We start from the raw sequence: 13,436 nt of genomic DNA, 5'->3' as shown, positions 1-13,436 counted from the left end.
ACCCAACCCAATTAATAGAGCTAGATCATGAAGAGTATGGCAAAAGGAGTGGAGGTGAAGTACTTGAATCCCAAAAGGAGTTAGAATGTGTGATTGAGTCCCATCCCCATAAAGGCCATATGATTCATAAGATTCAAGACCATCATCTTGTGTCTAAGGATCTAATACAAGGTGTTACAAGCCTAGAGACAATAGCTCAACACAAGAATGTAAAAGAGCCCAATGATTGTGTCATAAGAAAACTTTAAGAGCCCTCGTATGTAAGAAAGGCATTCCAAGAGCAAAAGGAGCCCATTTGTGATGATCAAAGTATTGCAAGTACAATTCGTTGATCCATAAGAAGGCTATCTAAGCCTCTTTGAAGTGTTCTAATTTACCATGTGCTAATTGGAAACAAGGGATATGGGTTAAGAGAGAGAGGAGCATGTCCCAAACCCATGTTAAAGAGGACCTAATCTTGTTCAAGGTCTAAATTCATGAAGATGAAAGCCTAATTAATGAAGACCCGAGCCTATTTAATTCATTATGTGTTAAATATGCTTGAGGGGTGTTATGGACAATAGGAGCACGCATTTATGAGCAAATTTGAAAAGGGAGAAGGCCACATTTATGATCATAAATGAGGAGAGAGAAGGCATGATTTCTATCGTCTTCAAGCTTTCAATGCAAATTTGAATTGTTTCTTATTTTGTTCCAAGTTTGAATTTCAAGACTTAATTGATTTTTTTTTATTTTTAGCTTTAATGCTGATTCCTTTTTATTATTATGGCTTTATTTGGTGATTTGACTTAAGGTGTAAGACTTTAGTTATTGAAAAAGTTTTTGAATTCTCTCATTTAGCCATTATTGCTAAATCTCCAAGAAATAAGGAAACTTCCTTTTTGAGGAGATGACACCATTATGGAGGGAGTCATCTAGGGTTAGGGATTCTAGAGTCTTTTATCTTGCCTATAAATAGGCCCCCTTATATACTATTTAAACCAAGTAATGAATGAGAATTTTCTCTTGAATTTGATAAAACTCTGTGTGCAAGCCGTGCTTGCTTATGGAAATCCTAAGGTAAATACTGGTGCGATCGAAAGTCTGATCAACTCTTGTGATGTCTCAAAGTTTTCCTTTTCCTTGATTATTGTCTTTCCTTTATCAATACCTTTATCTTTACATTTCTTTGTTTCATTTTCACTTCTTTTATTCATGTTCTGCGTTTCGTCCTGAATTAGCACAATTTTGCTCCTACGCCCACATCAACACCTCTTTTAGATATGAATACACTTTCCACTTTTTGTATATTTTTAGGAGTAACAATAAAAGCCACTAATAAACAATCATAATATACATGTATTTTCATGGATAAATAATCTCTAGAAAGTCAATTTGTATAGCTTAAATTAAGCATGTATAACACATACATAGTCAATTAATTTTGATAATGAATAAGTTTAGTAGAGCAACCACACACAATAAATTCTCAGGCATATCATATCGAGTACATAATTTCGTTGCAAATCAAAGTAATATTATAAATTGTGATATTAAAGAATTCATAATGGTGTTTCAGAACCATATTTCATTATCCTTTTGAAAAAAATAATATTGATTTACACTTGATCACCCAATATTATAACATAGTTCTTTAACAATCAAGTGCTTATGTAAACTTTTCATGATATTCAGTAATGCTCAATCAATTAATTTTTTTATGCAAATTAATATGTATATATTAATGTGAACAAATGCAATGGTAAAGAAAATTCTTCAAGAATATTTATAAACTTTTATTGTAACACCTTAATTTTTATAACAAATATCATATAATGACAACAATAACGACGACGACAACAACAACTTGTCAATTAGACATTAGGATCCTAATAAAACAACCAAGGCTTTTAAACTTACAACCATTTTCCATAAATTAAACAAAAAACAAGAAGAGACTTTAATAAAAAGGATAAGGCTCTGCTAAAAATCAAATAAAATAACTCTGCAAAATAGTTTCAAAGGACCCAAAGTACTATAATTTATTAGTTTAAAACCAAGAAAATAGTAACTTAAATACACACTCTTAGGTCATGGCAATAAACAAAGCATAAACTAAACATGTATGATACCTAAAGGATAATTGAGTCATTATTCAATCCCTCCACAGCTTCCCTTGTGGCCTATCAAAAACTACACTTAAAAATTGATAGAGGTAACATGTAAGATCAATCATTTCGGTAACATATGAGAATTTTAAATATACTAGCAAACTAGTTCAAAATCTTATTTCACAATATCTATTTTTACAGAATATCTTTCGCAATACTAGCTGGTAAAATGTGTTCTGAAATAAGGGAACAAAACTTGTTTAATTCAAAAGTATAACAAACAAGTCATATAAACAAGTGATGTCATCCTTGACCCTCCTTTTTACCTCCTATCCATTTTATCCTGCTAGCCGAAGTCTAGCTCAAAGATATACCTAGCCAAATGTGCATTGCCTGTAAGACTAAACTTCCTTCCTTAAAAGAAGGTGCCTGATGTCTTATTGTCCTAAACAGCCAATCCAAGGGAAATGAGCCATAACAAGAAATACCAACAACAAGATCTTTAGTGTTGGCTTACTATGTGGCCAAAATGGTAACAAAAACCGCAACGCATCCACCATAATTATATTCTCCCTTATACTCCTTACAATTGCATAACATTCGCAAGGTTCCAAAACACACAACTATGCTTAAAAAGAGAAAAAAACATATTTCTTATAATATTTCAAATATTCATAAGCATGCTTGAAAGGATTTGAATAATTATAAATAACCATTTCTACAATAGAATTCATTAAATGATATAAACTAGCATACTTGAAAAGAAACAAAATAATATATGAGTTCAAATTATGGCCAAGCTTGCTAGACAATTTTAAAGATGCATTTTCAATCAATGACAAATCAAACAAGCCCTTAATGGGTACAATATTTCCAAAACAACTTACATATATATAATAGGCTAAATTATACATTATTTTCTTAAACTTTATATCATGTGCACCTAGCCTCTTTAACCTTTGAAACTTTATAATAAACCCTCCTCAACTCTTATATTTATGCAGGTAACTTAATATGATTAATGTTATATATTAATCATCTATACATAACATAAATTTGAAGAGGTTATTTGTATATCAATCAAAGTTTAGGAGTTTAAGTGTATACAAAAATAAAGTTTAAGGGATTAGCCTATAAATTATTATAGCATATTAATTTTTTAATATAAAAGAATAATCATTATTATCTCTTTTTCGAGCTAAAATTTATGCATTACGTAATGTTCATAGAACCACCAATACAAACGCTAGTCTACAAAAATTAATAATAATGAATATATTATTTAATAATAATGAATAATCATTATTTAATAAGTTTTGATAATTTATTTTATTCAAAAATTTACTCTATCAGCTCCTAATGTTTCTCGTTTAGTCTCTAAATTATTTTATCTTTTAATTTAAATTAATTTCTATACATTTTGTCAATTTTTCCACCTCAATAAAATTAAAAGAGAACTCTTTATATTAAAATTTTTTGTAAAAGACTCAAATTCTATCTCTAAAAGTTGTTCTATTAATTCAGCTTATTTGTAAATAAATTAGTGTCTAGAGAAATTTTCTAACTCATTAGTTCATAAATCATTATTTATATTAAGTCTCTCAAAACATTAAAAACAATTTTAGAGTGCTCAAAATCAATGACTTGGACAATACCCACATATATAAACTCTTGAGTTAAGATTTTTTGCTATTTTAACAGCCCAATAATCATTTAAAAACACCTATTAAATTTAAAATTTACCTAGATTTAAATTTCTTTTTCATATCAGATCTAAAAATATTAAAAGAAAAATAAGATGAAGATCTAGATCATTTACTTAATTTTTATAAGCCTTGAAATCTGCCGAATAAAATTTTGGAGCCCCACAACACTCACAATGAATAACCCTCTTACGCTAAATCTGTCTATGAACTACGCACCATGTACTCGCACGCGCGCGCCCCTAAACCAAGGATGGGCTTAAGCCCACGTCTATTGGTTATTTTGTTTTTTTTTAAACTTATTTATTATATGGTTAATATCTCATTTATTTATTTTCTTCTCTATCAAAAAACTTATTTATTATATATATTATTTAAAATTTTTTTTATATATTAATTAATTTTCCTTTTTTTTACTTTGTAAAGAAATATGGAAGACTGCTAAATTTATACATTTTGCTCAAATAAAATTTTATACTATTAACAATACGTTAAATTGAAATACTATTTTAAACATTTATTTAATCCTACCTAACATAATAAATAATATTTTTGAGCAAATTAAATCTACTAGCTAGTAACATGTTATATTTCATTCATTATGGAATAATCTCTCATCCCAATATTACTTGAATTTTAAAAATAAAAATCAGGATGTTACATTTATCATCTTTAATCTTTATAAGATTTTTCAAGTAAATACCATTTTACAAAGAACTTGGAATTTATTAGGCGCATATCAATTTCTATACTACTAGGTGAATAATATGTCAACAAATCATTTCATCCGCCACAAAATATTCCATTAGTTCACATTTTGAATCTTTGTAAGGTGTTCTTGTATCGAAAGCCAAGCTTTCCATGTGATATTTTATATATCTCTTTTGCATAAATGCTCAAGTATAATATTGTATTTCAAGTACTTGAACTATAAATTCATAACTCTCATGTCTTGAACAAGTAAATGTAATTCTAGTTGATTGTGTCCTTTTCTCTAATCTGATAAGCCTTTTATTGACATTCTCTCAATATCCCTCATTTGATTGCAATTTTTCATCCTCATCGAAAGTGTTGTCAACAACTTTGTTCTTTTCGATCACATCACTTCTCATTGATACAACTTATCAACATGTCTCCATTGTTATCAAGTACCTGATCCTCTTTTGAGGATTTAAAGTTTGTTGTTTTTTGGTCTCTTGAGAAATGACAGCCTCCTTAATATATTCATCTTAATTATATATTCTTTTCTATAGCATTTTTTTAACCAATTTGCCTTTCACGTTTCAAGCATGATTCATTTTGTCCTTTATATTTTGGAGCATTGACAATTGGAAAATAACTTTTATTGCATCAATATTTACTTCTAGCAATTGTTTTCTAATGTTTCACGAATGCATCATTTAAGAACTTCTAGTACACACACACAATAACATTCACGTATTGTCATTTTTGGCTATTCATTATCTCACCCTCATTTTGGGATAACAAATCATATCGTATAAGTATTCTAGATCCATTTGTTTCTTATAGAAACACCTTTTTGTCTCATTTAGAAACAAACAAAAAGAAGAAGTATATTACCCAACATCTACTCCCAATTTTATTTGAGCAATTATTTCATAAATTGTGGTGAAGCACAATTAAAATTTTTGACTTTTGATTGAAAGCCAATTTCAAGGGGTATTCACAAAATTTTGTTGGCCTAATGCATATATGTTTTGCAACATGCAAACTTGCATATTTTATGAAAAATTTTATTTTTCCAAATATTGATCTAATCATCTTATTGGAAGCATAGGCCATTTAGATAAATAAGCTTTTCTTCAACTTTATTAAAGCCTACGATATGAAATCACTTACATTTTCAAGTGAGCCATCTATAGGCTGAAAAATGTGCACATAATATAATTTTTCATCGCAAATGTTGTGAATTGATTAATATATATACCCATGTGGTTCTTGTTATCTTATAGATGTATCAATTAATTTCATTATATCTTTCTATAGTTCACATGGTGTCTAAATGAGTTCATCATATCAACTTAATATCCTTCATATATTTGGGGTCCAATCTCAATTATAACTAGTGATTATCTCATAATTTTATTTAAGTAGCACATGAGAATTCTTTAAGTCTATAACAAGTTAGCTATTTATGAATAATCTTCTAGTTATTCAATGGATCTCGATACTTTGCATCAATATTAATATGAGATAATCTATTCAGTAATGCCAACTAATATTAATATACTTCTGGTATACTATACCAAGTTAATAGTAAACTTTCAATTTGCTATAACAATTTATCTATCATTGTAGACTTTTGGCTATAATTATAATCTTAATATGACATTCAATAATAAATACAAAAAATATATTTAAAACTTAAGAAAATAGCATCATGAATAAATTTTCCTCTAAGATTATGAAAATTCTTTGACGGCCTCTATCAATTTTGTCCTCCTAGTGCAACAACAACACCACTTATTTTCTAATGTGATTACCTAACCCTCGCCCTTAAATATTATTCAAAGAGAATATTTTTTTCACTGTATAGCTTTAATTCAATAATAAAAAGATACAAATTTTCAAAAGTTCTTGTGGAACTAAATCATAAACAATCTTAAAATGCTTACTGTTCCTTTCTAACTTTTAGAGCCATTCATATAATGATAGTTGAATTTGAATATCAAAACATAACGATTATATTGTCCATTCTAAGTGAATTAAAATTTATCATATGTCATAAACATTATAAGAAACAATCAACAAGTCAACTATATGGACATATAATTAAAGAATTTAAAGAAAGCGAAAATATGTTTAATTGCTCACCTTCTTCTAGAGAATTCTTTGGAGAGAATGTCATTCATGTCTAATTTTTTCAAGATTAATCTCCAAGCACTCTTAAATGACCTGTAAATTTTTTCTTGAATAAACTTTCTTAATAAAATAATTAGAATTATCTAATATAAATATGTACTTTCATAAATTCATTATTACAATGGCTTTTCATTGCCATTCATTGACATTTTCTCAACATATGTGGTTCTCACAACTAACATTGTCATTCCTTGAGTTCGATAAATTATAGACATTATGTCTGCATGGCTACATGCCTTTTTTTTGTTTTTTGCAATGTAAACTCTATTTACCATAATATTCAAGATTATAACAAAATAATCTTCTAAACTTGACAATGCCTTTTGAACTGTTAGCCTTCAAGGCTATGGTAGTTAAGACAATCAAATTAATAATTGAGATACCCATTAAAATTCTACAAAGTTTACATTCATTGTCAGGCCTATAAAGTTATTCTTTTACAGAAAAGTCATAATTAAAACTGAGATGACTTCTAGCCATATAATGATAAGATTAACTATCGCTTTTAGCAATATGATCATAAAAGACTTCTAATCATATAATCATGAAATCAAATACTGCTTCTAACCACATGATAATAAAATCAAATATGGTTTCTAGCTATATAATAACAAAATTAAATATATATTCTGGCTATATAATTTATTATGACCATAAATTGATCACTTAGAAAATAATGAAAATTTAAAGTGATATGACTTTAGGCCATCTAATCACATAATTAAAATAACATGAATACTAATCATCGTATTGCAAAAGTATTGAAAAGAAGTAAATAAAAGAAATAAAACTATATATATATATATATATATATAGGCGCACATATATGCGTGTGTGTATAAATGAGAAGCAGCAGTGAAATGGGAATGGTTGTGTACCCAAAAAAAAAAAGAAAAGGCAACGGCCTATTATATATATATATATATATATTTGAGTTGTTCCAAAAAAGAAAAGGGACATGCATGTTTGCCACCACATTTTCATAATAACATTGTTTAGATCACAAAAAAATTATCTACTTTGTTTTTTTTAAAGGTAAAAAAACGAAGTGATAGTCTCGCAGTCTTGCTCCCCACTATCATTTGATTCGTGTCCCCCCTCCAATCCCAACAAAAAAAAAAAAAAAACCTTTAATATGAGCATTGAAGTGTCTTTGATGCTCATATTTAATACCCAACAATATCTCTAATATGATTATCTTCAATAAAAGATACTTATGGATAGTAAAAAAATGAAATAACAACCAACAAGAATTGACTACTAGTATAGTAAAAAGGACTAGTCCCTCATAATGTACCTAATAAAGGAAAAGGGATTGGAAAGTAAATTTCGTACATATATTGTATTTATTTTGTGCATCTTTTTTAGGAAAATATTAGTATATTTCATAACGGAATGAGAACGCACAAATTCTCATGGCACCACAAATCAAAATCCAAGGAAAAAGGCACCTGAGAGACGACCAGAAAGAGTGGCTATTGCTTAAAGAAGATAATGGCCATGAAACTCTTTTGGTGTTTTCAGAGCCCCCTTTCACTTTTCAGAAGAACCAAAGTCATAGAGAGAATCAACATTCAACAACTTGTTTAAAAAAAAAAAAACAGAGAGAGAAAGAGAGAGAGAGAGTCATCAACACCTCACCCAATTTCACTAAATCTTTGGAATTATATGTTAATATATCTCGACCAAAAAAAAAAAGTGTTAATGTATCCAAGGGAATAAAAAAACCGCTTGTTTTTTCCTCGGCAGTTTTCCTGTTTTCTTTAATGAGTCACCAGAATCATTCTCTTATGCTTGAAACATAATCTCGATCTAACAACAATTCATGTTTAAGTAAATGACGTACGGGGGATTGACTTCTGTCAGAACTCAGAACTCACACAGAACTGTGTTTTATATCCTGATCATGGGATTAATTAACTATGTCACGTGTCATATATATGTATTGCTTATATAGAAAGCACTTCAAATAATCATTGTAAAAATATGGCCTTAATTAATACCCATCATGTTGTTTTGTCTTGAACTTCACAAGATTTTCATTGTTCTTATTGTAATAACTTGATTTAGACAACTAATATTATCTAAATTCATGTACAACATTGCAAGCGTCCCTATTTCTTATGCAAAACAACAAGAATTAGTTCCACTCCAACATATCTTGCAGACAACTTCAAGCATTATTATATCATTTCTTCTCTTGGCCTTTCATGAATTTTCTATGTCAGGAGTTGACAAAATTAAGAAATCAAGGTTAAGTAGTTTTTTATTTCAACAAATTAATTAAACTCAGGATCAGATGTGTATATATAGCATGCTCAGAAAATTAATTAATTAAGAGCATATGCAACGTATACGTTACATTCAACTTAATTGTATCATCATTTCCAGCAGCCTCCAATCATTGGGCTCGTCAATATTATATATATATATATATATATATATATCCGTGCCTTGCGACGCTGTGGGGGAGCTTTTATCAAATGAAAGGAGGCTGAAGCAGACACAATACCAGTTTTCTAAGAAATAGTTTTGTTTGGATAAAATAATGACACGAAGAGAGATAAAGCAAAAAAGCACAAAAGCAAATTTTGCAGCAAGAACAAAGAATCTTTTTACCCAACCGCATGGACACATATTTCAATGTGGAATCCAGCGTTGGACAAGTGTACCGACAAATAACTAACACACAGTGAAATTAACGTAAAATAATTAGAAATTAAAACCCACCCTGACTATGACTCCAACATGGGAACTTTATTCCAAGAAATTACACGGCAAAAAATTAAAAAAAAATAAAAACATGTTGGGGGGTCATTTTCTGGGGAAATGCATGCATGGGCTTTATTAGAACACGGTGATGGTGAATGGTAGTAAAGTAAAAGATTTTCTCTAACAAAGATCTTATAGGCGTCATGTTAATGTCCCTGATAACTTTGATGCAGAAATAGACTGAAGATTCCCGTTGAAATATAAGCCCCAAACAAAGCAATCACTCTGCTCCATCTTCTCACTCATCATCTTAGCTTTTGTTCGTACTATCTCATCACATGCTTTAAATCCATATAGCAATTTACTTGACAGTTTCTTCTTATCCTTTAATTAAGCCAAAAAAAAATCCCATTTCGTCATCTCTTGGAATCTTACTGTGTTAGTAAATCTACCGGCGGAAAACAAAATGATTCATGGTTGATTTTGACGAGTAACTATGACGGTGCGACATATTTTATGAACACGCACACACACGGCTTATTTCTAACATCACTTTGTATGACGTTAATTGAATTTATTGGTCACCTGTTGTTTTTTTTTATTTGTTTACAAAATTCCTTTGCATTCAAACCTGCTTACTAGCCTAATTTTCCGTTACACGTGCATATTTACTTGGTGTTTATTACTGAGAGACTGGGAAGTATGCGTGGCTTATAAATTGGTAATGGCACTGATCTTAGGTATAAATTCCTGCTTCTTTCTTAAACCAAGAAAGTCCTGACCAACAATATTTGTTCGCAGTGGTTAATTATAATTTTAAAATTGTTAAATACAAAACAATACTTAGAGGAGCTCGTGATATCATCGATATGACCAACTCATCAGAGAATTATTTTGAGCAATGAATGAGGAGCTTAATATTTTTAAACTCGTGGTAAAGGAGTGTGTATGTGTATATACCCACACATGTGGGGTGAAAAAAAATTACATTTCTGATATCATAAACATTAATATTTTTTAATTCATATAATCCAGTTAAGGTTATTAGTGCCATTTCTTAATCACGAGTGGTTTTTGAAAGTTATATTTTATATATTGAATATATTGTTTCCTGAAATATTGGGCATATTATTGGCAATCAGTTCATTATCTCACTTTCGAATAAGGGTATTTATAGGTTTGGTTCGATTTGATTTAAAAAAAAAACTAGATTGAATCAAATTAATTGATTCACTATAATCTAAAATCTATTTATTTTTTTCTCTAATTAATTTGGTTCAATTTTGGATGGTTTGATTTAAGTTTAGATCAAGTTTGAACTTTTTAATAAGATATTCTTCTTAATCACTAATATATATTTATATTCACTGATAATTATCATATTTTGCAATAAAAAAACTCGAGTACAAAAGAATGTTTTTTAACAATTAATTTGCATATTTAACAATTAAAAATTAATGTATTATCTTTAAAATACTTTATTATAAAAAATTAAAAAATTATCTTTAGCTAATTATAACTTATTTTTACTTATTATTTACAAATAACTAAACTTGGAAAAGAGACAAAACTTAACAAATTTATAAATTATATATAATAAATATAATAAGACTTGATTTAGTTTGATTCAAATTTCAGAAGCAAAAACTTGAACCAAACTGAATCAATTAGTTTTATCAAAAAAAAATTAGAACCAAACTTCATTTATAATCGATTTATGTCAGTTTGATTTAGTTTGGTTTGCTATGATCATTTTGAATACCATTAGTTCAAGTAATTTATCTTTGATATTATTTTTGTTATATATGCACATGAAAAATGTTTGAGCGAATTCGGAAGGTTACCTTTTTATCCGTTTTGCAATTTATTTTAGTAGAATTTTTTTATGATAAAATGTATTTTCAATTGATTTGATATAAGCATCTAGAATTGATTCGATGATATATACCTGTTTATTAAAATTTTATTATTTTTATTTTAAAAAAAGAAAAGTATACAAATTATAAATAATCTTTTAATGATAATTAGGCATCAAAATATTTAAGAAAATAAATATAAAAATTTAAGGCGTCTAATTCCAATTTGGTTGATTCAAATCTAAAGTTGAAACAACAGCGTACACTATGTTGTCCTATCCTGTTCCTCATTTCTGCCATCTAAGTGGGGCTTAGCCAGATAATTTTGCTTAATCATCGCGCTCAGCCAACAAAGAAAAAAGAAAAGGAAAGAAAAGAAAAGGAAACGACATGGTAGGCCATAAGATACAAAATAGAAAATAAGTGACACTAAAGGGATTAACATGAACAAATTAATTGTACATAAAGGATCATATATTTTCACTGCAACCTAACCGTATACCCCAAAAATAATTCTTAAAAAAGAAAAATTAATTGACCATACACTAAGCACTTGAACTGTATACCACATGATCCCTATTACAAGTTGCAATAATCAAGCACGCGACTTGTTCCTCAAAGCCAGACACCACAACACATGACAATATATATAATCAACAAATGGAACATTAATTACTTGATAAAATTAAAACCTAAATATGTACACACAGACGCTTCATAACAAGACCATGCTGTTATTATCAACCTCGAAGGATCTGATTGCGTCGACGACGCCATTCTGAAAGCTGTTATTATTATCTTCGAGGCCCATGTCCCAGAAGAAGCCACCCCATCATCCCCCCCTCTACTGGGGCTGATCTGATCCTGAGTAACAGTGCTGGTGGCGGCCGTGTTTGTTCCCGAGAAAATTGAAGAAAGTTGACGAGAGAATTAGAATGATGATAATGGTTGGCTTGAGTAGTATTGTCATGGTGAATGAAGGTGGGGATCGAGGAAGACGAAGAGGAAATATGGTTGTAGCCGACGAGAGGGAAGGTATGGTTGGTTGGAGAAGATGAAGAGGCCGGAGTTAATGAATGAGATGAAATGGAATCTAACATGAGTTTGGCACTGATATCGTTGCTGTCGTCGTCTGATGATTTGCTTTTGTGAAATACTCTACACAAAACCCAGTCTTCCTGTAATCATCAACCAAAGTTTGGCCTCATTAATTACTCAATTAATTCATTCTTAATCCGTAATGCACGCACACACGCACGCGGCTTTATCTTTACATACTTTTCTAATTTCAACGTACACTTTTGCCTTTTCTTATATTCCCCCAATATCTATCTTTGAATAGCTAGGATTTAATTTGGATAACCCTTTCAGGAATTGTCTTCTTTTCTTTCTTTCCAAGTCTTGCCCATAATTAAGATACATGTCCTTCATCTATAAGGTGGCGAGATTTATAAAATCTCACTTCTTATATATAATATATATATATATAAAATTGATTTTTGATGTTTGACACGCTTCAAACCCTAAGAAGGAACTAGTTATGTCAGCCTACTTAAAGAATCAAATAATTGCCTTAATCTCATAGGCGGCTTTTACTATCGGATTTTGAAAAATGCTTACATAATTATACACATGCCTTTCTGATCTAGCAGTTAAGATTAAACAAGAATATATAGAATTTTGTTAAAAAGGTCGTGCATGTGTAAAAATTACTCATATATATGTACTAGTGGCATAGTTAATGTGTGAGAAAAGGATGATAATGATGACGATGGTGAAGTTTAGTTTGAGGGGGAAAAGCACAGAGAGAGAGAGGAAGGAGAGAAATATGAAAACGGACCTTTGGAGGCATGTGTGGGGTCTCCAAGCGGAACTCATGCATGATCCAACCCGTTTTGATACCATTGGGAGCTCTGTTCCTGTAGAACACCAGCGTCTTCCTCATCCCTACGACCTCTCGTGTGATTGGATCCACCACGTTCGATCCTTTCCCGTCGCTTTCCAATATCCAGATGTCGTCGCCCTATTGGTCCGGAATCCCGTCGCGTATTTGCGGTCGCGGAAGCTGAAGAAGTACCACTCATTCGCGTTGAGCTTAGCCACCTCTACATATACACCGCAGTGATGATATGTATCATAGTCACATAATTTGGTACAAAACAGACCACCACACATGCACGCACCAAGGCATA

General features: G+C 30.0%; 1 protein-coding gene across 1 annotated transcript; it reads right to left on the bottom strand.

The window, feature by feature from the left end:
* Positions 1–12,036: 12,036 nt before the first annotated feature.
* LOC129298386 (NAC domain-containing protein 21/22-like) lies at positions 12,037–13,214 on the bottom strand. The gene is made up of 2 exons (XM_054936778.1): positions 13,085–13,214; positions 12,037–12,422 (listed from the first exon to the last, which is right to left on the bottom strand). Exons 1-2 carry the CDS (start codon positions 13,187–13,189, stop codon positions 12,039–12,041), a joined length of 489 nt encoding a protein of 162 aa, XP_054792753.1. The 5' UTR covers positions 13,190–13,214; the 3' UTR covers positions 12,037–12,038.
* Between the last annotated feature and the right edge of the window lie 222 nt (positions 13,215–13,436).

The sequence above is a fragment of the Prosopis cineraria genome, unplaced genomic scaffold, assembly GCF_029017545.1.
Source record: "Prosopis cineraria cultivar Desert tree isolate PC_DT_omini unplaced genomic scaffold, ASM2901754v1 PC791, whole genome shotgun sequence".
NCBI lineage: Eukaryota > Viridiplantae > Streptophyta > Magnoliopsida > Fabales > Fabaceae > Prosopis > Prosopis cineraria.
The sequence above is the reverse complement of the archived record's forward strand: the minus strand, read 5'-3'. Positions and strand labels throughout refer to the sequence as shown.

What these genes read in the sequence shown, in the direction of transcription:
- LOC129298386 (XM_054936778.1), bottom strand. Translation starts at nt 13,189, where the DNA reads ATGAGGAAGACGCTGGTGTTCTACAGGAACAGAGCTCCCAATGGTATC. An exon ending in CCCCACACATGCCTCCAAAG is followed by an intron (nt 12,423 to 13,084) that starts GTCCGTTTTCAT and finishes TGATGATTACAG; the next exon opens with GAAGACTGGGTTTTGTGTAG.